Raw genomic sequence first — 25511 nt, forward strand, 5'->3', positions numbered from 1 at the left:
TAACTCGAGACCAGGCATTACTAATTCGGGCGGTTTGCAACACGAACCTGTTGATGTCATGTGGTACGAACTGGAGTGAATGACCTCTCTGAGCGGGTTTTGTAGTACGTGATACTCTACAGATATTCGTCTCGTTCTTATAGGGTTTCATAAATTAAATTTACATGGGATTTTTTTCTTAAAAATCACTAAATTAGCTTTACTGTGTAACTGACTACCGAGGAATATCTTAGAGAAATCTTAAATTAAAGATTTCTGAGCTTCTAACAGAGCATAAGATATAACGCTTAATTAATAAGATGATGATTATGATAAGACTGCTATGTACAGGACCATACACTGTATGCTTACTTAATGTATGCATAGCATCGACTTAAATAAAACAACAAATGAGCAAAAAAGTTTATTTAAAATACAATATTTTACATAATAGTTTAGAGTAGTTACGGGGAAGTTCCGATATCACATTTTAGTATTTTCTACGAAACCTTCGTTCACGTTGCCTTTCTCCGGTTTTTCTTTTTCTTTTTCATTCAGCATTTCGCTAGTTGTTTCACTGGTTTCTTCCACATATTTGTAATTATAAGCCATGAAAGCGAAGATCAACATGTCCAGGATCATCAGACAAGCAAACATGAAGAATTCGTATGACTGAAAAGTAATAATTATCATTAGAAAGGTGCATTTCTTACGATATTTATAGATTAATCATAGCCTTACCTGTCTTTCGAATAACTCTAATTCAGCAATTATCATAACTATGAGATTCCCAAAGGCGGTAGTCAGTAACCACGCAGCTTGAACCACACTCTTCATACTTTTTGGAGCCTGAAAAATAGTTACTATTATCATCAATCTGTTTGTAAGAGCTAAAAATTACCTGGAAAACTACAACAAACCTGCGAGTAAGAAAATTCTAAACCAGTGATAGAAAACATAATTTCACCAGCGGTTATGGCCGTATATTGAGGAATCTGTAGAAGCATGGATTTCGTGTTTGGTTCTCCAACAACACTCAATGACCATCTCTGAATTATAATTAATATACATTTAAATCTTGTAAATTTTTAAAGATTTTATAGAAAAATGTGAAAAACTCACTAATTTCTTATTTTTATCGATGGTAGCGGTACATATGTAAATTCCACCAGTTTCAAAATTGAATTCGCTATTCTCTTCTTTGGGTTGAAAGGTTGTTCCTTCGATTTCAACTTTATATCTGGCATATAAAATTGCAGTTTGTATAAGTATAAAGTAATTAAAAAATTAAGTATGTTGTGACATTTCAGAACGTTTTAGTGATGGACTTTCAGGTACATCGTTCAAAGCAATATGATTCTTGCTTCCAGAATAGTTGCAATATGTAAATATTCATACAGTTTGTTTTATTTATTCATATTAACTGAAATAATCACTATTTTCGTGAATAAAAATCATTTCTAAAACCGTTTTTCAAGTTTTAAAGTGAAACAAATGCTCTGAAGATCTTCGATGCTTCAACGAGCATACCATTAAACTATAGCTACATTAATAATAAAGTGAATATATTTTATTACGATTGATCAAAACTATAAGCTACTTTCACACGCAAGTGTTTAAAATATAAAATTTTAAAGCTTCACCGATTCTCGTAGATTGCAATGTGATATCTTCCAGGTTATGGCTTGAATATGCATACTCATAAGCGCAAAAATCGTGCAATATTTTAAAATATGTTTATTTTTCACACGTTGCATCGATGCTAGTATTAAATTTGGCACGTAGCTTTACACTGTTATTGAAATTTTTAAATAAAACTCCAGATCTATACTCACTTTCCGGGAGTTACGTGAAGATAATGCGTGCTTCCGTTATTTCTATCAGTGATTGGGACAGGAAACTTTTTATCACCATTCAAATTAATTGTGAAATTGTCTTTAGAATTGTTGCCGAAATCAAATAGGAATCTAACTTGAGAATCGCCTTCAGAAGAGTGTTCTAGAGAGTCGTTAACCTGTACAAAACACAATTTATCTTAAGCAAGTTTTAAAATTGTTTACAGTCGACCCCCTTGTAACACCGTTGATAATTTCGTTTTATATGAATTCCATGTTGTACGAGTCACTTAGATTTTACAAATACGTGTGCCGGGCTGTGAACGGCTCACATATTTGTAAAATCTAAGTGACTCATACAACATGGAATTCGTATAAAACGGAATTATCAACAGTGTTATAGGGGGTCGACTGTAATTAGGAACTTCTACGCTTACCTTCTGAACGTTAAGCGTATTGTTAAAACTTCTAAAAACAATAGTTTCTAGAGAATTGAATGTACGTAGACGATACGTCATTGAATCTATGTTATAATCGGCGCTTTCACATTTATCAGCGGTAATTTTTAAATTATGGACAACGTCCGATTTAACATCTTTGGCTTTAAACATCTAAAAAACGAAAATTTTGTATATTTTTTTTGTATAAATAGTTATGAAATTTAATTTCCGCTTCGATTAATCACCTGCTTATAAGACAATTCTGTAGAAAATACTTCTCCAGCAATTTTCAAATTACATGGCACATTATTGATGATATTCAAGTGCGTATGACCTTCCATAGGATGGGAGGGCATATTTTGCTAAATATTAAAATATTGTAGATGTAAATACATGCGTAATTAGGATTAGTGTAATTGCTACGGACAAATCAATTGGAAGAAAAGAAATAATTGACTTACCTCGATGGAAATCTCAAGAAATCCAGCGATAAAGAACGAAGAAGCAGCTAATAAACCTCCAACTGTGATCCTCTGAAGTGGCCTAGAATAAGGTATATTTCGTAATCCCTCCAATGCAGAAATGATAAAAAAATTTGTAGTTTTTACCTTGTTAACAAATTAAATTTAGCAAAGAATGGGTATATAATGTAATCGAACAACGGTATGAATCCAATAATGAAGAGAGGATTGACTACTTGGATTTGATCCGGTTTTATGCGATAACCAAACTGAAACGACGGTGAAACATTGTGTAAACATTAAACATTAGAAAGTACACAAAAGAGAAGTATTTATTTTACAAAATATCCATCTAATCTTGTGGCTTGCAATGTCCATCTCGAACCCTGGAAGATAAACAAAGAGCGAATGAATAAAAACTAAGAAGTAATTTGTAAATATTTTAAGAATTGACATTGAGTTGTTAGATTTTAATTATGTTAAGTTATACACTACCTGCTGATCGAAAAGCGCCCAGAATAATGGAAGTGGCAAGTACAGAAATAGCACCGACAGAAGTCCTTTCACATCAGAAATTAACTTTGCCTGGAATAGTATCAATCACATCATCAAAATTATTAATAATGCAGTTCAATAAATCCGTACTCTTATCTCTAAGATACTGCAATTTAATGTAACAATTGCAAAATCAAGTAAAATGTTCCAAAATTAGGAATTCGGGCGATTCAAAATTCTCAGTAGAAAGGCAGAGGGTTCATTTTACTCGTATGTTAAAGAGGTTTGTTTGGGTGCCATTTAACTAAATACAAAGGACAAATTTCTGTGTTAAACCGATAATCACCATGTCCATTTACAGTCCATACTTCTTTTTCTGGTGTTTTATGAATCTTAAGTATATCACAAATAAAAATAAAGGGAGCGAAGTGTAGAGAGTTACCAAACTTGATTTGGCTCCATTTGAGGGCTATTGACTCATCCAGTTTAACATTATTCATAATTTACTATTATTCTTGTAGTAGGTTCATATTGTAATCCAAACTGTGAGGATTATACATCTTTAATTCTAATTCTAAACGATTCTTCCGTAAATTCTTATGTTGCTAATTATCTACTTACATCAAATCTATCATCAGCATAATCTAACCAATGGTTCTTAGTTTCTTCTGATTTTTTCGACTTGCTTTTCTTTACTAGGGCATGCTATAAAGATAACGATTTGTTCAAGAGATCAGTAACTATAATATATTTCAATTAAATATCACTTACCGATATACATTTGACTACATCCACTAATATATTGCCCTTTGGAGGGTTCACTTTATACATAGGGGAACCAATGACAAAAATAACTGTAAAAACATGAAAACTTAATTAGTGATCACTAAGAATGAGATTATGAAGCGAAATTTTAATATTCTAACCTAATGCTACGATCATGAGGATGGCAGGAACACCAAAAGCCAAAGGAAAACACGTAGAATTACCAAAGCAGTGTACATCGGCTAGAAAATAAGAGCAAATTTAAATGTGATAATTAGTAAAATAGTCATTTATACAAATATTACCTCTCAAAACGGGAGTTAAGAAGGTGGATAACAAGCTTCCAGCGTTGATGGATAGGTAAAATAGAGAGAAGAACCTCTGTAGTTGTTTTTCCTTTATAAAATTAAGTATTTATTTAATTATAATAACATTTTACACACGTATAAACTGTACATCAGCAGTTTTACTTTACCTGACTCGGTTTGAACTGATCTCCACCAAACGCAGAAACACAGGGCTTAATTCCTCCAGTGCCAACTGCGATCATGAGCAGTCCCAAGATGGTCAACGGCCTGAGAAAGTACAAAATATGCAAATTACAGATCAATTTCGGTACCTACTAAGTGTAACAGGGCAAATATTTGAATTTAGTAACAGAACACTGTTAACTGGATTCAGGGGCACACAAATCTCCAACGAACCCGAAAATTCAAATTCAAATATTGAGTGTATATGATGGACCTACCTCATAGGTATGAAATTAGGTATAGAAGCTAGAGAGATGACGACATTTCCTAGTACATAGAGTATAGATATGTAAAGTATTGTCCTAAAATGTAAAGTTTAGCCAAATTAGGAATAACGGTCGAACAAAAGAACATATTTTTAGTGTATTAATTTATAAAATAATCGCTTACTTGAATTTTCCGAGGAGAACATCGGCCACCAACGCACCAAACAATGGTGTAAAGTAACATCCCATAGCAAATCCATGGAAAATGACAGTAGCCGTGTCTTCACTATACAGAAGAATCTGCGTCAGAAATAGGGTCAACACGGCTGAAACATTTGCAAACTTTTAATAAAGGATTAGGAGAGAAAAAATTATAATTTTATTTCTAATAGGTTTGCTTTAGCTTGGGTTAAAGCAAATCATCCCTCCTTTTGTTCCCATTTCGGTAGAGGGACGTAAAACAAAATTTAATTTTACTTGAGAAAATTGTTATATCCTCTGCTAACCCGAGTTGACAGAGGACATTACAATTGTTTATAGTATAATTTATAGTAAGACAATGAATATATTAATTTCATAATAGTATTGCCACAATGGAAAAAATAAAACAAAACACGTTTATAACTCTGGTAAATGGGAATGACCCGAAAACAGTCGATCGCTTGCATTTTAATTATTTAACGGTTGCAATCACACGAATTAAAAACACTTAGACCTACATATAATTTAATATTACTTCAATACAATTTTTTTAAAATTTTATCCCGGTTTAACGTCAAAGTCCGATGTTTATCTTCGATTTAAGGTCGAAGACTTTAGAGCGTCAATTATCCGGTGTTGAATATGTAAAATTTTTGAGTTTCTATGGAAAAATTTTAATTTTTAAGGGATGGAAGTTGATTTTAACGTTGGCCTGTAATTGTGTAGGGCATTTTTCAAATAAACATATTTACGGACGGAGAAAAGCGGTTAAAGGCAATTAGTATAAATGGCATTACGTAACACCTCGATATAAGATAAGGAATCGTCAAGGTTACATTATGACGAAAGACAATTAATTAATAACCAGATAATTTATGATATTTGTGAAAATGTCAACTCACCTCTCATGCCATAATAAGAGAATCTTTCGCAAAACTCGTTGCCGATGATAAAAAAAACTGACTTTGGATACTTTTCTTTGACTTCCTGCTGAAATTTATACAAAAAATAACAAGATAATTCGTTAATTTGTAGCATTGTATACGAAATAATCACATTTTCATTCGTTAATTTCAAAATTATAACGTGAAATAATGCGGGGAGCATCAGAAAAACTTAAATTTTATTATAAACTACGATAGAAAAATAAAATTTAATTAAAATCCATAAGTTATCTTACCACGAAACATATAAAATAACGCGCGAAACTAATTTGCATACGAAGTTTACGCTTTAAAACGAACTTCTCCCTTTCTAAAGTTTAATTTTCATGTCAAATATATTAAAAATAATATTTTAGAAGCAAACTACACACTTTTAAAAGTATATATAACTTAAAATAATGTTATAAATCCTATTATCTCTATAGTTATATATAATTTATAAACTATAAACGTCTTGATACTATTGTTTAAATATTAGAATTGTTTTTAACTAAAAAAATTGGCATTTTCTGGATAGAAAGCAGAGCAAAGTCATTTATGCAGCCCTTTCTACCACTTTGTATGTAGCTCAGGAATGATACTTTGGTCCTCCTTTCGAATTTTAAATATTTGACATCATTTTCCACCCTGAAATCTTTAAATTAGTTCCTGCGCTATCGAGAAAAATATTCATTTTATTTTATTCTGCCCTCAATAAACACAAAAACCGCCTTTCTTACAAGTCAAACATGTTCTATACTTTTGCATACGAACAGCGAGGAACTGAAAAAAAGTAGAATTCGAGTACAAAACTCGAGTTTTTTTTAATAATTAAATTGATTTTTTTATAAAAAAGTAGATCGTTATATAACGCGAAAATACATTTCTAAATAAAAAATAAATCGTGTTTTTATATAAAACAAGAGTTTTTTTAAATTAGAAACAAACAGCAAATTGACGTTACTCAGAAAACTTTGAAGTTTGTCCCTAAAATATGCCATTTTTAGTGAAAAAATTTGATTTTATGACGATTTTTATGACTACAAAGGTATATTTTAGTATTAAATTTCATTAAATACGATAAATTTTTGTAAAAAATTAACTAAAAATGAGTAAATAATAGTAAGAAATTTCACTAGAAATGGTAAATTTAAGCAAGAAATTTCACTAGAAATGGTAAATTTAAGCAAGAAATTTCACTAGAAATGGTAAATTTAAGCAAGAAATTTCACTAGAAATGGTAAATTTAAGCAAGAAACTTCACTAAAAGTATGAATTTTTAACCGCAATTTCGGGAAATAGTCATAAAAGTTTTTACATTTATCGTAACTAGTACGTTTGTAAAGCATTTCACAGCCAGTTTACCGCATTAAGGTTACGACTGTTGTAATTTTTAGAGATAAATATAACAATAAAGCGTCACAAAATTACGTTACGGCTGCGTAAACATTCGCTTACTCTACACATATACTAGGTTTTTTCGAATTAAAAATATAGAAAGTTCTGCGTAACTAAACTTAAATAGGAGGGAGGATAGGTCACAAAGGTGTATTCTTACCTGAATTTCCATCTTGTATGATCAAGGTGACGAGTTAGTTTAAGGTACGTTGTCGGGTGCGCTATTTAGAGGTCATAGTGACAACGACCCTATACAAGGCGAATTGAATTAATGTAGAGCAATTTTCTGTCGGTTCGTTACGCAATCTATTGCACTAAAAATGCCAATTTTAATCGCAAGTTAACGGTAAGTAACGAGTAACGTAACACAGACGACGAGAAAAGTAACAGGAAGTGGCAAGTAAAACTGGTAGGACTGCTAGTCGTGTTCCGAATTGTCCAATTTACTCGGGTTATAACGGGGTGACACTAGTTTTCCACGCGATTAAAATCTATAATGGACGTAGAGGACCGTACTGGCAAGGTTAAGGGGGTGTTATTCTTTGTCTTTGTCATTCGTGAACCTGTGGAAACCGATCAGATCAATTCCATTACTGCATATTTCTAGACGATTGACTTACCTTCCTTTCTGCTCCATTAACTAAGGACATGACTACGAAATGACAGCAGAAATCTGCAATTTCCTCACTCGAATGCGGTAAATTGTTTTCACATCGAAAATTTACACTCCTAACAGCGTTTTTTCGTTAATTCCAGGCAAATTTGGCCGACGGAAGAAGTGTTTAGAGCGCTTACTCTATGGCCATTCGGTCGTGTTGTTTACCTTTTGCACGCTTTATCCAGGTAATTATTTACGGTATGCGCTTGTTAAGTAGTAAGTTTCGAGCGTAGAAAGGGGGTAAAAATATGTATAACTTCGATTTACGTCTGTCCTCGCTTATAACGCAAATTTTAATTGCGTATCGGAAATCTGGTGTATTTAAAATTATCGCTACCCTCGTTATAACGCCGCGCTTCTTATCCGCAACTGTCTGGTATTTAACACCTTTTATGGTGCTTATCTTATATTTAAGAGTATTTTACACGCGATACAGTTATAAATAAATCAACACCTTAAGCAAGTGTCGCGGATACCGTATTACCCGTATATTGTGTCATTAATCGAGTTCGTTTCCTGGAAATTTGTAAAAACGGGGATTATAAAGTAGCAGCGGTAAAGCGATGTCTCACATATATTGTAAATACAGTCAAATCTTTGAATAAATGTCACTGACGAAACATAAAAAGTAGCCATTGTCGAGAGACTCAGCTGTTTAGAAGTTATTTTATATGAATTTTTGTAACGTACTTGAGAAAATGGGTGCCATTTAGAGGTGGTCTTTATTGGAGGTTCAACTCTATAATTTTTAAATTAAAAAAAAAAAAAATTATTGAGAGCCCCGACGGTATCGCCTCATTACGGTCAAATTAAGAAACATTATTAGTATTAGCATATGCGCATATAAAACGTTGCGTATGTTTTAATATTAGAAATGTTTCTTACTTTCGCCGTAGTAGGGCGACACGATCGGGGCATAAAAAGCTTTTGTAGTATAACTAATATTTTTAAAATGTTGTGTATCATACTATTAATTAACTGTATTAATTAATAAAATTTATAGATTTCTATGTTTCTTTATCTGATAAAAATATTAATCACGTCGATTAACACTACGGAGTAGAGTACTGTTTTTTCTCTCGATTGTCATAATCAAATACACGGTGTACGAAATTTACTGTATGTAAGCTGGTATTACTGTATTGTTTACTAGCCTATAGTGCATATAAATACTACACTGTGTATTTAATAAATATTAGTTGATTGTACTATACAATACCGTATGCATAGGACTGTGTATTGATTGTGGATTGGAAAATCATTTTTCTGTATCGGTAAGAGAATTTAGTATTCATCTATCTTCATATATATTATGAAGATCGATGACAGAAGGATGACACAGGTTCTACTATAACAGGAAACATTATCTGTATTCGGTATTGACGCCCTTCCTTTCATTCGATTCAGGTTTCCATGTCTGATAGTGACAATACAACGAAGTTTTATAGGTTTAGAAAATATTATTTTAACAATTCTAAGATACCACCAGTACTATATTTATGCACATAAAAATATATTGTAAATGATAGCATCAAAATATACCTTCATACTCCATGAAGTTTAGATACAGACGAATTTATTCTTATTTTTCCGAAGAGCCATTTTGAAAATTTCAGTTCGAACATTCAAAAATATTTTAGAATTTAAAATATTTTAAATATTTTAAAAATAAAGTAAATTAACAAATTACCATTACTTTCGCTTCTAAGTTATTAAACATCATTATACCAGCAACGAGTTGCTCAACTTTCCCGGCAACATTTAAAAGTTTGGTGGCGCCATCTGTTATCGTTTTTTATATTTTTAAAGTATAATAAGGCAGAAATCTTAATTTTAGGGTAGGAATGAGTTTTATGAAAAAAATTGTAAGTGATAACGAGTAAAATCTTCTTTAAACTTGACCCGAATGGAAATAAACACAACCCATATTATTTCCTTACTTTTTCGATCTTCAACCACTAAAATTTAACAGTATTAATCTCCCTAATAAGTAAACTTTCATGCAAAATTTCAGACGTTTCCGACAAAAAGCATAGGAGTTATTAAGCTAAAAAGGGAGTATCAAACATACATACTGAATTTGAATAATTAAACGAAACTGTTTAATTATTTAAATTCAGTATTCGCTTTGTGTGAAATTCACAAATTGATTATATAATTAATAAACATTTTATTGTCTAATTAATAATAAAAATTCAATAACAAAGTACAGCATATTTGAAGTATACATAATTAACTTGAGCATAAACAAATACAAATTAACAACAATTTGTGGAAAATTATTCATTAAAGCGTACAAAGTCGATGCATTTGAATTGCCGTAATTACAGGAATTGTCAGTTGTAAACATTGTAATAAATCACTTCTTCTTCCTTTGGCTCTAGCACTTTATCGACATTTTCTTTTTTACGACAATAAACAAAGGAAGCAAGAATAATCCAACTGAATAACAGTAGAAAAGCAAGAACGGCAACTGCGATTCTCCACCAGAAAACAGAATTAACTGCGTCCGAACCATTTACTGACGACATCAAATTGTCTTCAGAAATTTGTGTGCATCGATCACCAGAAACAATTTCCGTAAAGAACGGAAAAGACGAATTTTTCGTGCATAAAACATGGGAGAAATCTGCAATCTTCCTTTTGTTTCGAAGCAACCAGTCTTTAGTAAATCGCGAATGGCAATCACAGATCCAATCGTTTCTCGATAAGTACACCGTGAATTCAGCGGAGACGTCGATCAGATTCATTAATCCGGAAGGCAATTCGGTTAACCGGTTTCCGTTCAACCAAAGAAATTTGATGTTTGGCAAAAGAACAGAATCCGGAAAATGCAATAGAGAATTGTTGCTGAGGTGCAGACGGGTGACTTTGCTCCACGTTCCATAATCCACAGTCGACAATTCATTTATGTAATTATTACTCAAGTCGACGATTGTCGCATTTTCGATCAGAAATTCGGGTATTTTCTTTATTCCCTTTCTATTACAATCGACTCTGAGCTCGTCGTTTTCCGAGAAGCATTGGCAGTTTTGTGGACAATGGCTTCTAATGACGTAGAATTGCGTATATTCCAGCAATTTTCTTTCTTCTCCGTGACATTTCATGTCTTTTACATCCGGAAAAATTTGTAATGAAATTTCTAAATTCGATTGAACAGTACTGATGAAATGCAAAAGTTCTCCATCACAAGTTATTGGGTTAAACCGTAATTCATAAGTGGGTCGGTTAAATCCGTATTTCCATTCATCGATGTAAATTGTTTTTATGTGACAGAAATAAAAGTCGATCATTAAGCTGTTAGGAGTGTAAATAGGCAATTTGACAGTTTCGAAAATATTCCCTGTAAAATCAATATAAGTCAAATTGTATTTTGTCCAATTTAAATTCGGCCATTCCGTCAAACCCGCTTTCTCTAAATAGAGTTCTTCGAGTTTATTGTTGAAGTCGAAAGAAATTTTACTGAAATTGTTATGAGAAAGACGGAGAATTCGTAAATTATTCGTTGGAAGAAAAATGTTTTTAGGTAAAAATGTCAAGCGATTATATGTTAAATCTAGTTCTTCCAGATTCGACAAACGTTGAAAAGAATTCTCTGGAATATTTTCTAGAACATTTCCTTTCATACTGATTTCTTTCAAGTTGGAAGGTCCGTCAAAAATTCCATTCGGTAGTGTCGATAATTTATTCTTCTCGCAATGAAAAACTTCCAGATTTTTATTATTTTTGAGAAGATTGGATGGAAGATGCAGAACTTGGTTCGAATTGAAGTCAACCTTTCTTAAGTTCATGGAATGGGAAAAGAAATCTTCTTCGATTCGAAGTAAAGCAAAATTAGAAGCGCGAAATTCTGTCAGATTGTCGAGTCCCTTCAAAAATACAGAGCGCAATCGAAAAAAATTTCCAGAAATAGAAAGTATTCGTAAATTCGAAAGACCTTTCAACAAGTCTTCGGGTAAACTTATTATTGGGTTTCCTTCCAAACTCAACTGTTCCAATAAAGTGAGATGTCGAAAGACTAAAGGATGAACGGATTCAATTAAGTTATTACTTAAATCGAGGGTTTTCAAGTTATAAAGACCATGAAAGAGTTCTTCTGGCAAAGCCTTTAATTTACCATCGTTCAATTGTAATTTAGCAAGATTCTTCAATTGTTGGAATGGTTTACGCGGAAACGACGTAAAGTTATAATCTGTGATTTTCAAAGAAATCAGAGAAGAATCGTTGTAAAAACTCAAATTGAATATGCCGAAAGTTCTTACGCCTTCAATCTGTAAATATTTCAGAGACGACATATTAATAAATGATGCACTTTCGAAATTCAACGTCTCACTCGTGTATTTTATGACGATTTTCTCGATGGCGTAATTCGAAGCGAATCTTTCGACTGCAAATTTCGCCAAGTAACAATCGATAAATTCTAAATTTTTAACGTGTTTAACATTTAAACAACGCATCAAACGAAAATCGATGGTTTCTTCGTCACTGCAAGTGACAGATAACGAATTATTGAGAATTTCCACAGAGGAATGTCTATTTGATGTATAACACCTATCGGCAGTCGATATACAAGAATTATTTTTCGTTTTCTCCCGAACATGTATTGTTTCTAAACCATTCATAAAATGAAATTCTCCAAATCTACGACATTTGTATATTGGCGATTTACAAGAAGAATTTCCCCATTGATTCCAAAAATGTTGGCAGCAGTTTACTAGCGAAAATAGGAATGTAAAAAGGATTACCAACCTCATCTTTTCTTCTCAGAGTTTCGTCGTTTCTTCTATTTAAGTGAGATGCGAGTCTTTGCGGAATACACCAGCATTTGTGGTTACAACCGTCACTTATTGTGGATTGACTGCTAAATCGAGTTAATTACTGATAATGACTCATTATTTCTTATTTTTATCGAAGAGAATGATGACATTATATTTGATTAATTTCCTTGATTTCGTTTCGCTGATATAACCGACAGTTCAGATTATTATTAAATAAGTATTCTGAGATTTATAATATGTCTAATCCATTTTTATTGTAGAGGTTTATTATATACACATATTCTATATATACACTTAGACTACACGTTGTGTATGTCACAATTGTGCACGTAGTTGAATGTTTTTATATTCCCTGTCAATTGTCAATTATAGATTTTAATTGCCACATAAAGTTGGAAGTGTGATATAAAAGACACGTCTTATTTATTAATTGTTTTTCTAATTTCCTCGTTTAAAATAGTTATGACTTTCATTTTCTAATTTTTTTCTGCTGTAATTTTTCATTTTATTTCGATTCTATATTTACATTTATCATCTTAATTTCTTCCCTTTTCATTGTACTTTGTGTTCTAATTATACTTTGCACTTATAAAACTGAAAACATTTTACAAGTGTATGATTTCTAACAAATATAAAAGTATTGCTGCCCAATGATTCAAAGGAAAAAGAGCACAAAAGTACAATAAAAATGAAGATGTAACACAAAGAGAACAATGTTGTGACAAACACCCAATCAACAACACGTTTCTTTTTTACTTTCCCCGCTGTTATAAACTTGTATAAAAGAGGGAAAATATGACGATCGGTCAAAAAATGATCCCAAAATTTTTAAATTTTTGGGACTTTTAACACATTGAAATGCAAAATACTTCGTGGGTAATTTCTTTGTGTATGAATGTTAGTGTCTGTGTGTTCGCGGGGGGACACGATTTTGATTACCCTGTTTGAACCTTAATAACTCTCGTACTTTTTGTCGACAAGTTCTGAAATTTTGCAGGGAGGTTTGAATATTAGGAAGATTAATGATATTAAATATTGGTGATTAAAGATCGATGGGGTAGGGATATAAAGGAAAACGTGTGTATCTCCACTAGGATTGGAGTCTATGACCATTTTACTCGTTATTATCTTTTATAATCTTTAATGCAACCCATCCCATTTATCAAAATTAAGCTTTTTGCCGTTTTATAACAGTTAAAAATATGAAAAGTTTTTAAAAATAAAATATGATAATGGATGGCGACTATTCGTTTCTGAAGATGAAATGTTACAAAGAAAGAATAAACGTTCTCCACAATCGACATACCAAAGTATTGTCCATTAATAATATCGACATTATCTGGACCGGTCAAACATAGGTCTGAAGTGATTGTACGCCTTATCACGTGATATAGAGTGACGTGCTATTCCACCTCACGTTATTATTTATATCATGTGGTACTGGAACGTCACAACATATCACGAGATCTTTTACGTCACAACCAACAAGAGGTTTTTGAAAATGGTGCTAAATGAATGAAAGTCGAGACCAGATATCGGAAGCTCAGGGGCAGGAGGCTCCGACTAACTAACTATGTACGAACTTCCGGTCTAGACCGAACGTCACGGGATTTTAATTCCATGTTATACCCCGAAAGGAATTAGATAGATGACCGACAAGACTGATTTAACAGGAAAAGTATGATGTACGGGGGTAATTCACTACCTAATTTGAGTAAAGAGCATTGAAAAAATCATTGCATATTTTTTAAAATTTAGTAATTATAAAACGTTAAAAGTAAGTTATATAATAATGTCGATTATATAATGAATTTTTATATATATTCCTTTATTATAATTAATATTCGCAGAAAATATTAAATGAATTTCATATCCTGAAGAACCTTACTTGTCATATTAATCACGCAATTAATTTACAATAATTAAAGCTGTTCTTTTTAATTTTTTAAGGAATAAAAATTAATAATAATTGTTCAGTAATTCTGTAAAAATTTTATTTATTCTATAATATCTTATTTAGAAAAATTAAATTATTTTAATTAAGAAAATATAAAATAAATAAAATGTTTTACAAAATAACTAAACAATTATATTATTTTATGTTACTATACTTTAACATGGAAAGAGGAAATCTGTCATTTTTAAGTGAGGAAGTTGCTGATTCCGACTGACTGATAATTTGAAAGGACTTATTCATCTCTTCTACATTTAGAATTGTTGTGAATTGACTAATAGAAGTTATAAGAATGTATCAAACAGACTTGATAGAGTTCAGTTAGGTCCTTCACGAGGGAGGTGTCAAGGAGGCCTATCGTGTGACGAAATACTTACAAGTTAGTCAAGTTTTCAATTGTCGGGGGGCAAGTTTTCAGGAAAGGGTTGGTTAGCGAGTTGTCCCGAACAAATCGAGACAGGTATGCCAACCGAAACGCACCCGTTAAATAGCCCAGCTTCGAATTAGTTGGCCAAGGGATTTAAAAATTAGATATAAGGCAACGCGACCGTTGGTACGAAGAGAAACAAGCCTACCTAAAACTGCGTTGTTAGAAGCAAGGAAGATATATTACTATGTATTTTATTGTAGATATAAACACATTTAACTTTCCTGCAATATTTAAAACCAAGGTCTAAATAAAAAGGTTGGAACAAGTGATTATTTGCGGCAGCGGCTATTTTGGGCGATAGAGTTCACTCCACGTGTGGTTCCTGCGTGAATCGTCTATATTATATATATAAGTACTTTTAATTTAATTTAAAGACTGGGTTATTGTGTGGCACGAAATTGTAAGAGAAAATCTACAGACGTTCGATTATTTAGATTTCTTGCAGATAAGCGGAAGAAAGCAAAATGGGGGCGGAACTGCAAACGGGAAAAGCGGCAGCAAACTGAACATTCTAAACTGTCTGAGGTTAGTGTATATCATATATTTATAAGATTCTCAGAAAACATTAAATAATGTTGCTGTTATCTTATATATATGCAGAACTTTACCTGTATAAGATTCCAAAAATACTATATACAATATATNCGTGTGGTTCCTGCGTGAATCGTCTATATTATATATATAAGTACTTTTAATTTAATTTAAAGACTGGGTTATTGTGTGACACGAAATTGTAAGAGAAAATCTACAGATGTTCGATTATTTAGATTTCTTGCAGATAAGCGGAAAAAAGCAAAATGGGTGCGGAACTGCAAACGGGAAAAGCGGCAGCAAACTGAACATTCTAAACTGTGAGGTTAGTGTATATCATATATTTATAAGATTCTCAGAAAACATTAAATAATGTTGCTGTTATCTTATATATGTTGAACTTTACCTGTATAAGATTTCAAAAATACTATATACAATATATAAATAATGTTTTGTTTTTCCATTTTAGATACAAAAGTTGATAGGAAAGCAAGAAACAATGGAAAACAAATTTTATTATATTTGTATCTTGGGTGTATACAGAGAAAGAAGTCGTGCCCCAAATAAGCTTTCTTAAAAATATCATGAAATTGTGTTTAATATTATTCTTTTTGATAATATTATTTTTGCTATATATACCGACAAGTGCTCTCTAAGATATTTTATTAGAAATTGATGTAAAATCTCTCTCTACACTGAAATTAGGACATAGATCAGCAAGCACAGGTATCGTGAGCTGCATAAGGAACTATGTCGTCTGATTTTATTTACCTGTGTATATAATCGCCTCTTATTGTATAAGAATAATGTATTCTCTAGATTTAGATATATATTAAAGTATTTTGTTATCTGTTAATCCGTCAACCTGTTTTATTCGAGCGAAAGACATCTACCGACTTACCCAACGCGTCCTCCCTCCCTATTCGATTGTTTAACGAGACTTGCTAATATTTAAATAGTGTTACGAATCGCGAGTTAGGATGCGTATAATTATCCTAACTGGTGTCAGTTCCTGACCGGAATCCGCCATCGTACGATTTGCGTATTTTCGTAAACTCCTAGTCATCCAAACCGACAACGTCAACTGTTTTAATTAACAAAATACAATAGCATGAATCTCCCAAATCAGAAAACCGCTCTGCAGAATTTTAGAAATTCGGACAAAAATAGCTTAAGAGTTATTAAGCTTCAAGGAAAGTAATCAAAATCATTCTTCCATACACAAAGGTATACACTAACTTCCATACATAAGAAAACACGTAATCGGATATCATATTTTAAGTGTTTAGCGATTAGTAAATAATAAAAACATCAAGCAAAAGATAAAACATTATTTAAGTATTTAACCAATTTTATTTATAAGTGAAACTTCGTCTACAACATCTTACGACAACATCCTAAACAGTTTCAAGACACTAAGATATTTTACTTTTACTCTATATAATTTGCAATACAAAAGTAGTAATAATAATACGGTGATGAAAAGTTAGTAAATTTTGACCGACACACATGTCGTTTTCATATTAGTATTCAAAATAACACTAGTCTATTAGTGAAGTAACAACTAATATAAGTTTTGTGTTTATAGTTGAACATTCAATTTACACCTTTTGTAGATTTGTACAACGATTTGATTTTATTATGTAGTGAAATCAATTCATCTAACTGCTTTCAATCTTATCACTTTTTGTACAGTTACTTTTTTAATTTCACGTAATAAACTCAGTTTTTATGTACACTGCTTGTCATTAAAATTGCTAAACAATAAAGTTAGCACGCAACATAAAATTCGCGTGCTATCTTCAACGCAAAATTTGAAAGGTACAACGTGGTGTTCTGTACCTTTGTCAATTTAATTATGGCTTACTCCCATTATACTGTATGTGTACAATAAACATAATTTTACTATGATGTAGCAGTGCTATTGGCTAGCAGTGTAGTTGTATTTACTAGTAAAATTACTCTAAAAGTGTCTGTCACGATGAGTATTTCTATGAAAAAAGTACATCGTACTGATCAAAATTTTTAGAAATATAATATTTAAGTCATGCTGATATGTACTTAAACAATCAAAAAACACTACGTGTAATTTGTTAGTTCTTTCACAATTAATAAAGTACGTTGTTCTACCGTGAAATTTACTGTATATCAACAACGTATTAAATGACAACTTATGTAATTTACAATAATAATTGTTTCTAATACTAAGTAACAAATTTAAATACATTTCATATATAGCCCACTAAAAATGACAGTTTACAGCACGTGATTAATTGAAAACATAAGCAATGCATATATAAATATACTAGCTGTTACCCGCAACTTCGCCCGCCAGTGTTTTGCAAGCGAACCCTATTTATATTTAGTATTTCAACAACAATAGTAATTGTTACATAACACCTACCGCCGAGAATAATGAGAATTGCTGGGAATCAAACGAACTGCTTTCAATTTGATTAATTTTGTGGAACGTTTACAATCGTTTTATAATCGAACTAATATGCAATAACAAATTCGAATTTAAAACGGTTCGAACATTTTAAAAATCGAAATAGATAAAAATATTTATAACAATGTTTGAAATGTTATCAATTTAATACACCTAAGTACTCAATGAAGACTAAATGTAATCCAAAACAAAAAATCACATCTAAAATAGTACAGTAGAAGCAGTACTTCCGGTTAAGCCTTAATGCTCTTCCTCTCCCTCCGCAAGGGAATTTCTGAAAGTCTCTTCTTAGTGTGCGTTTTCGTGACGTACCCTAAGGGTGCGACTATGCAGACGCGAGCGAACGAATTTTCCGAGAGAGCGAGAATGTGGCAAGAAGAGGCGAGAAGCGATAAATATCAAAACCTGTCAGATATGTGCGAGAACCAGAAATTCGCTCTCGCCAGCGTTATTTCTCGCTTCTCGTTTTTGCAAGGTTTTCCTTTGCGAAAACTAAATAGCTCGCAACCTCTCGCTCGCTCTAAATTCGCGTCTGCATAGTCGCACCCTAACTGTGTACCAAATTTCACCTCTTTCGGTTCAGCGGTTTGCTCTGGGCGATGATGAATCAGTGACTCAGTCATTCAGTCATTCAGTCAGAACAAATAATTATATATATATGTAGATATAATGATAAATTACAATTGAAAATACTGAAAATCTAGAAACATAAACTATACTATATAATATTTTTCATAAGTTTAAAATATAGAAGAAAATATGAGCAGTTCCACTAAACCAGTGTTTTTCAACCTGTGGGTCGCGACCCCCAGGAGGTCGCAAAAACTTACACGGGGTCGCGGGTAAAAGAAAAAGTCAAGTGTTTGTAGGTCCTACACTACAATAAAAAGGCCTACAATTTCAGTGAGAAGGCTGTGCCTGTATTTTACAGTACAATTAGTTTTTCGATCGATATTTAGGTCTCTCAACAGAAACAAAATTAAATACGTAGTTTTTAAAATTACTGATATAGTTTTAATATGGCCTTGGGAGGGTCGCCAGAATTTTTTAACCTGTAAAGGGGTTGCGTATTCAAGAAGGTTGAAAAACACTGCACTAAACAATAACAGAGAAGTCACTATAGAGTGCATCTTTTTTACATCCGCATTATATTAAAGAATAGTTACGTTTACGCCAGCATACATAAAAAGTTGCTATTTAATATTCTACATCGAATCTAACTTGCATGGTTGTTTAGAATATAATTTAACAGAGTTTAATTCATAAGAGTTTACAGAGCTCAACTAGGAAAGCTTGATTACTAAGTCAAGCTTATTGTAATCGTGTTGTTTCATTTATTCGTATTCATCAAGATTTATGTAATTGTAGAATTTTTTCCATTTGCACTGTTAAGTGCATGCGAAGTACATTTGGATTCCTTTTCCATTACACCGCTCAAATTCATTAATGTATTAAAGATGGAATACAATGCGTTGAATACCTGTTAAAATAGTAAAAAGTTTAATTTAATTATTAAAGGGTTTCAAGTAACAAGGATCCTCGATACAGTTTACATAACAAAGTAAGGCTCGCTAGTAGTCAATGGACAAAACCAGTGAACACTGTCGTGGTTTCGCGCCTGACCAACGTACTGTACACGTTGAGTTCAACTTGGGTTTTTCGCGTGTTTAACGCTTAAACAGAGGCTAGTTTTGCATAGACAACCTCCTCTAGGCAAGCACATTTTTCTTGACAGATCGTTTAAGTATTGCTTTGTTCTATCTCTTTAATCCAAACAATCTGACACTACATTGTTTTAAAATTCTGTTAAATTCCATATTAGTGGTGGGTTCAACCAGTCCCGAAAGTAAGTGATAAGTGGTGAGGGACGAGATCGCACATATCTTGGACTGATCGCAAAAATTCATAGGAATTTGTAATGCTTGGATTTTATCCCAGTACTCCCAGAGTGGTAGGCACATGCCATAATAGCCTTAGCCATCCTGTAGTCTAACATATTTTTGGAAATATTTGTAAATTTATTTTTATTAAAATAAAAAAATAATTGCAGAAACAAAAGATAGAATAAATGATATGCAAATGTCGGGCTTCTACTGTGCAATAATAGCAATTAAACAGTTCTAGTGTTTAAGAGAAACGAGATATTATGCATCTGATTAATTTTGTCTTTGAATCATTACCGAATGAGATAAATGTCAGATTATAGAATCATTTAAATAGTAATTAACAGTATTATATCACATTACTGTTTAAAACATGTAAGAATTTGTACTAACCTTGATGAAAAAATCTTCTTTTATATAGAAGAAACCACCAACAGATAATCCTAATGGAATTTTTCCAAATCGTTTCATGTAGCAATTCATCTGGAAATTAAATACATGTTTTTATTTCCAAATTAAAAAATTCCATCAAGGAGAAAGGGTTAATTAACTTTTTCCGGAAACATTAGGTTGCGCCATCTGTTATCATATTTTTATTTAAAAATTATTGACTATTGTAAAAATGTAAAACCGTTAATTTTACTAATATGTTGTGTCTGATATAAACAGAGACCGCCAAACGCATTGTTTCAGCGCCAGGAAGAGGGTATTATTATTATTATTATTATTAAAAGAAGAGGGGAGTCCTCCAGGTATCACTCAAAGGTATAACCTGGAGGTTGGAAAAGTTCAGAAGGAAGAGGGAGAGTGATGAAGGGTAAGGGATGAGGATGGGGTAGAATGAAGAAGAGGGCTCATGACGCCTGCATCGCAAAGATTGAAATAGACAAAGTTACAAAAAATGAAAACAGCTGGAATAACATACAATAAATGATACCGTGTACAAGATTGGCGCGATTAAGTAGATACATTGAATTGAATATTTACATTAAGAAGAGAGTATAAACCTACAGGGACATATCCATGAAATTTACTGTATATCAACAACGTATTAAATGACAACTTATGTAATTTACAATAATAATTGTTTCTAATACTAAGTAACAAATTTAAATACATTTCAAATATAGCCTACTAAAAATGACAGTTTACAGCATGTGATTAATTGAAAACATATATAAGCAATGCATATATAAATATACTAGCTGTTACCCGCAACTTCACCCGCCGGAGTTTTGCAAGCAAACCCCATTTATATTCAGTATTTCAACAACAATAGTAATTGTTACATAACACCTACGGCCGAGAATAATGCCGAGCTAACGCGCGTTAGCTCGGCGTTAAACGCGCGTTGAAAAACGCCTAGTGTGTACAGGCTCTTAATCCTCTCTCTGTTCCTCCGCGGGGAATTTCGAAAAATCCCTTCTTAGTGTGCGTTGTCAGGACGTACCCTAACTGTGTACCAAATTTCTCCTCTTTAGGTTCAGCGGTTTGCACTGGGCGATGATGAATCAGTGACTCAGTCATTCAGTCAGTCAGTCAGGACAAGTAATTATATATATGTAAATATAACGCTAAATTACAATTGAAAATACTGAAAATCTAGAAACATAAACTATACTATATAATATTTTCTATAAGTTTAAAATATAAAAAAAACTATGAGAAGTTCCACTAAACTATAACAGAGAAGTCACTATAGAGTGCATCTTTTTTACATTCGCATTATATTAAAGAATAGTCACGTTTATACCAGCATACATATGGAGTTGTTATTTAATATTCTATATCGAATCTAACTTGCATGGTTGTTTAGAATATAATTTAACAGAGTTTAATTCATAAGAGTTTACAGAGCTCAACTAGGAAAGCTTGATTACTAAGTCAAGCTTATTGTAATCGTGTTGTTTTATTTATTCGTATTCGTCAAGATTTAAATAATTGTAGAATTCTTTCCATTTGCGCTGTTAAGTGCATGCGAAGTACATTTGGATTCCTTTTCCATTACACCGCTCAAATCCATTAATGTATTAAAGATGGAATACAATGCGTTGAATACCTGTTAAAATAGTAAAAAGTTTAATTTAATTATTAAAGGGTTTCGAGTAACGAGGCTCCTCGATACAGTTTACATAACAAAGTAAGGCCCGCTAGTACTCAATAGACAAAACCATTGAACACTGTTGTGGTTTCGCGCCTGACCAACGTACTGTACACGTCGAGTTGAACTTGGGTTTAACGCCTAAACAAAGGCTAGTTTTGCATAGACAATCCTCTAGGTAAACACTTTTTCTTGACAGATCGTACAAGTATTGCTTTGTTCTATCTCTTCAATCCAAACAATCTGACACTACATTGTTTTAAATTTCTGTTAAATTCCATATTAGTGGTGCGTTCAACCAGTCCCGAAAGTAAGTGATAAGTGGTGAGGGACGAGATCGCACATATCTTGGACTGATCGCAAAAATTCCTAGGGATTTGTAATGCTTGGATTTTATCCCAGTACTCCCAGAGTGGTAGGCACAGGCCATAACAGCCTTAGCCATCCTGTGGTCTAACATATATTTTTGGAAAATATCTGCAAATTTATCTTCCTTAAAAGAAAAAAATAATTGCAGAAACAAAAGCTGGAATAAATCGTATGCAAATGTGGGGCTTCTACTGTGCAATAATAGCAATTAAACAGTTATAGTCTTTAAGAAAAACGAGATATTATGCATCTGAATAATTTTGTCTTTCAATCATTACCGAATAAGATAAATGACAGATTATAGGGTCATTTAAATAGTAATTAACAGTGCTTTATATCACATTACTGTTTAAAATATGTAAGAATTTGTACTAACCTTGATGAAAAAATCTTCTTTTACATAGAAGAAACCACCAACAGATAATCCTAATGGAATTTTTCCAAATCGTTTCATGTAGCAATTCATCTGGAAATTAAATACATGTTTTTATTTCCAAATTGAAAAATACCATCAAGGAGAACAGGTTAAGTTATGACAACGCAAAACTTTTCCGATTTGCTTAGGTAGAAATACCTTATGGAAGTTCTTTTAAGGGTAACGGGTAGGGACAACAAGTTTCTCTTAAAAAACATTCAGGCGTTACAAACGTCAAAGAAAACCAAAAAATTCCAAGTGGCCAGCACGGTAATGAGGCGCGTGAGTAGTGGTGAAAGACAATTGAGACAGACAATTCATAAGAGTTTCTCGAAAATGTATGCCCGGATTTGAATTCAAGTCACTCAGAGTGGCAAGACCCCCTAGTCGTCGAGTGGATGAAACCACCAAATACTGGTGGATTCATCATGGATCGTGGATTCTCGCCTCGCCAACATGCCGGCCACGTGGAGATTTCCTAGTTTCTTGACATTTTTAACACGAAAGTCCTTCCAAAATGCTTCCCCCTGTAGCAGATCGCCCACGTTTCGCATTGCCACAAACAAGCGAACAGAGAGGTATAGAAGATTTTCAAATGTAGGATTTATTCACGATACCGTAAAGTTATATTGTTATACGTGGAATAAAACACGATACAATTTTCATAAAAATACAATAAACAGAGTTATCTTTACCTTCAGTTTAAATTTCAATGGCAATTCCGCAGGAGAAAGTCTGTAGAAAGAGTCAAAGTCGTCGTACAACTGGGACAAAAAAATCCATTATGTAATTTATATCATTAACATATTTCGGTATCAAAATTATTCAATTTAATTGCGCTAACCTCACCATTCATACATTTATTTATATATTTAAGTATATAATATAATTTTTAGTACTTATATTAAGCCCACCTGTGGCCAACTGGATGAAAATTACTGAATATCGAGAGTTGCAGTCTGAACAATCGCTGGCGACGTGTATTTTATCGAAATTTCTTCACGTGACTAAGCCCCGCGTTTAGTAGTTTTCTCCACTTGGCACAGGTGGGCGTACATCACAGCATTTAAAAAAATTCGAGTATTTTATATTATATAATTTCAAACTTACCAATGATGTAAAATACGTTACTAACCAACAGCACAAAAGTACTGCTAATAGAAAAAAAGGAGATCCAAGAAAAAAATAAGCCTTTATATTTGCATCCATTTTAACAAATATGGCGATGTACACGATGATACAGCATACATGCATGAAAAAGGCATACATTAATGGTAAAAGATATTTGAAATTTTCATTAACTTCTTTCAGAAATTGCCAAATTTCTACTTGCTTTTCGAAAAAGCTTTGTAATTTATACTTTAAATATATATCATTTATCTTCATTTCGTCAAGTTCTTCGGATAATTTGATTAACCTCTTTATTAGAAAGAAACCAGAATAGAAAATCATGCAAAGTGCTGACCCAATATTTCCACTTATGTAGAAACTCTCGAATGTAAAATAAATATTGCATACGAATGCTTCTGTCATGCTTTTTCCTTGTCTTATATATTCGGCAAAGTTTAGTAGACCCGTGATAAAGGTGCTACCTATAAAAAATATAAGTAGCAAGAAAATGCAGCAAAACACATAAATTTCCATTTGTTGCAAGAATTTATATTCTTCCTTGTAGCTGCTTTTTACAATATGAAGACATATTTTCTTTCTTTTCAAAATACTGCAATGTACCGCTGCGAAAGATGAAACCATAACCAATACCACATTCCAAAGAAATGAAAACCCTTTGAAATATAAAAAGACTCGCATACAGTAAATGTCGATATTCCACAAACTAACTGTGTACCACAGACACATAAACCATAAGAATGCTTCGACCAGATCACAATATACTTTGAAAATTTTTTCAGGAATAACAGTTATATCTTCTGCCATACAGCCACACGGAACTACCGGATCCACTCCAAATATTTTCATGATATTGGTAAAAGGGCGTAGAAGGAACCCTAGACATCTATATCGCCGATCAGCAGAATACATAGTTGACAATGCAGAAATTTTAATTCAAATATATAATAATAATTGAACAGGATACTGTGAGTAGAAAAGTTGGTGTAAATGTACTTAAGTGAAGTAATTAGAATATCTCGAATTGAAATCGCTAAGCAGTGGCCGAGTGATTAAAATCGCCGAACATTGCCAGTTGGTCGCGGGTTCCCCAGACCAAGGCACTCGGAGTTACGCTTGATCTTTTCACATCTCTAATACTGAAATAAATGCGTTTTCCATAGAACTTTGTTATGCGTCGTTGCACTTGGCATTTCGTGACATGTCTAATGCCAAAATAAAACCTGTGCACGTAGATAACCTTCCAACAGCTATCCCTTTCGGTAGGTTGCCCATGTTTTTCGTTCCCTCATTCCATATCTCTACTCGAACTGAAATTGAAAAAAGCACAATGCTCAATTCAATGTATAACATGTAATTCAGTTATTTCGTAACACAAACTTTCCTAAGAGCATTGTGCTTTTCCTGCAAAATTTCAAAAATTTCGACAAAAAGCACAGGAGTTATTACGTTTTCGGGTGAACCAACTCGTGCTCCCTCACAAATATCCACATCCATATCTACAGAAAAAAATCCTCGGTTTTTCAATTTCTCGATGTTTCAAGCATTCGAGTCCAAAAATGTAAAAATCTAAAAAGGTGAT

The 25511-nt window shown here is 32.6% G+C and overlaps 2 protein-coding genes across 5 annotated transcripts in view; both read right to left on the reverse strand.

The window, feature by feature from the left end:
- Nucleotides 1-433: 433 nt before the first annotated feature.
- Nucleotides 434-9643, reverse strand: LOC111641639 (peptide transporter family 1-like). 4 transcript variants are annotated; one of them, XM_023387838.1, is made up of 20 exons: nt 9582-9643; nt 5815-5902; nt 4896-5037; nt 4724-4807; nt 4451-4550; nt 4281-4371; nt 4137-4217; nt 3982-4064; nt 3832-3915; nt 3211-3300; nt 3057-3101; nt 2863-2984; nt 2716-2797; nt 2500-2616; nt 2252-2425; nt 1815-1993; nt 1102-1219; nt 900-1028; nt 721-828; nt 434-651 (listed from the first exon to the last, which is right to left on the reverse strand). In XM_023387838.1, exons 1-20 carry the CDS (start codon nt 9612-9614, stop codon nt 463-465), a joined length of 2139 nt encoding a protein of 712 aa, XP_023243606.1. In that variant the 5' UTR covers nt 9615-9643; the 3' UTR covers nt 434-462. The 4 variants fall into 4 exon arrangements, with proteins under 4 accessions (XP_023243606.1, XP_023243609.1, XP_023243610.1 ...); XM_023387841.1 differs by lacking the exon at nt 9582-9643 and adding an exon at nt 9434-9522; XM_023387842.1 differs by lacking the exon at nt 9582-9643 and adding an exon at nt 9434-9488 and having other exon boundaries at nt 5815-5899.
- Nucleotides 9644-10074: 431 nt separating this feature from the next.
- Nucleotides 10075-25511, reverse strand: part of LOC111641642 (toll-like receptor 6) — a 37475-nt gene continuing 22038 nt past the window's right edge. The window contains exon 2 of the mRNA XM_023387844.1: nt 10075-12650. Coding sequence (XP_023243612.1) covers nt 10228-12650 — 2423 coding nt within the window. The 3' untranslated portion in view covers nt 10075-10227. The remainder of the gene's footprint in view (nt 12651-25511) is intronic.

The sequence above is a fragment of the Centruroides sculpturatus genome, unplaced genomic scaffold, assembly GCF_000671375.1.
Source record: "Centruroides sculpturatus isolate CEXI.00-Female unplaced genomic scaffold, Cexi_2.0 scaffold1584, whole genome shotgun sequence".
NCBI classification, from domain to species: Eukaryota; Metazoa; Arthropoda; class Arachnida; order Scorpiones; family Buthidae; genus Centruroides; species Centruroides sculpturatus.

Bases quoted from the DNA above. Each gene is read 5' to 3' on its own strand.
- LOC111641639 (XM_023387838.1), bottom strand. From the start codon at position 9,614: ATGATGTTTAATAACTTAGAAGCGAAAGTAATG. The intron at 1,994-2,251 runs GTAAGCGTAGAA...TGTTTTGTACAG, and splicing joins ATACGCTTAACGTTCAGAAG to GTTAACGACTCTCTAGAACA. The intron at 652-720 runs GTAAGGCTATGA...ATTACTTTTCAG, and splicing joins TAGAGTTATTCGAAAGACAG to TCATACGAATTCTTCATGTT.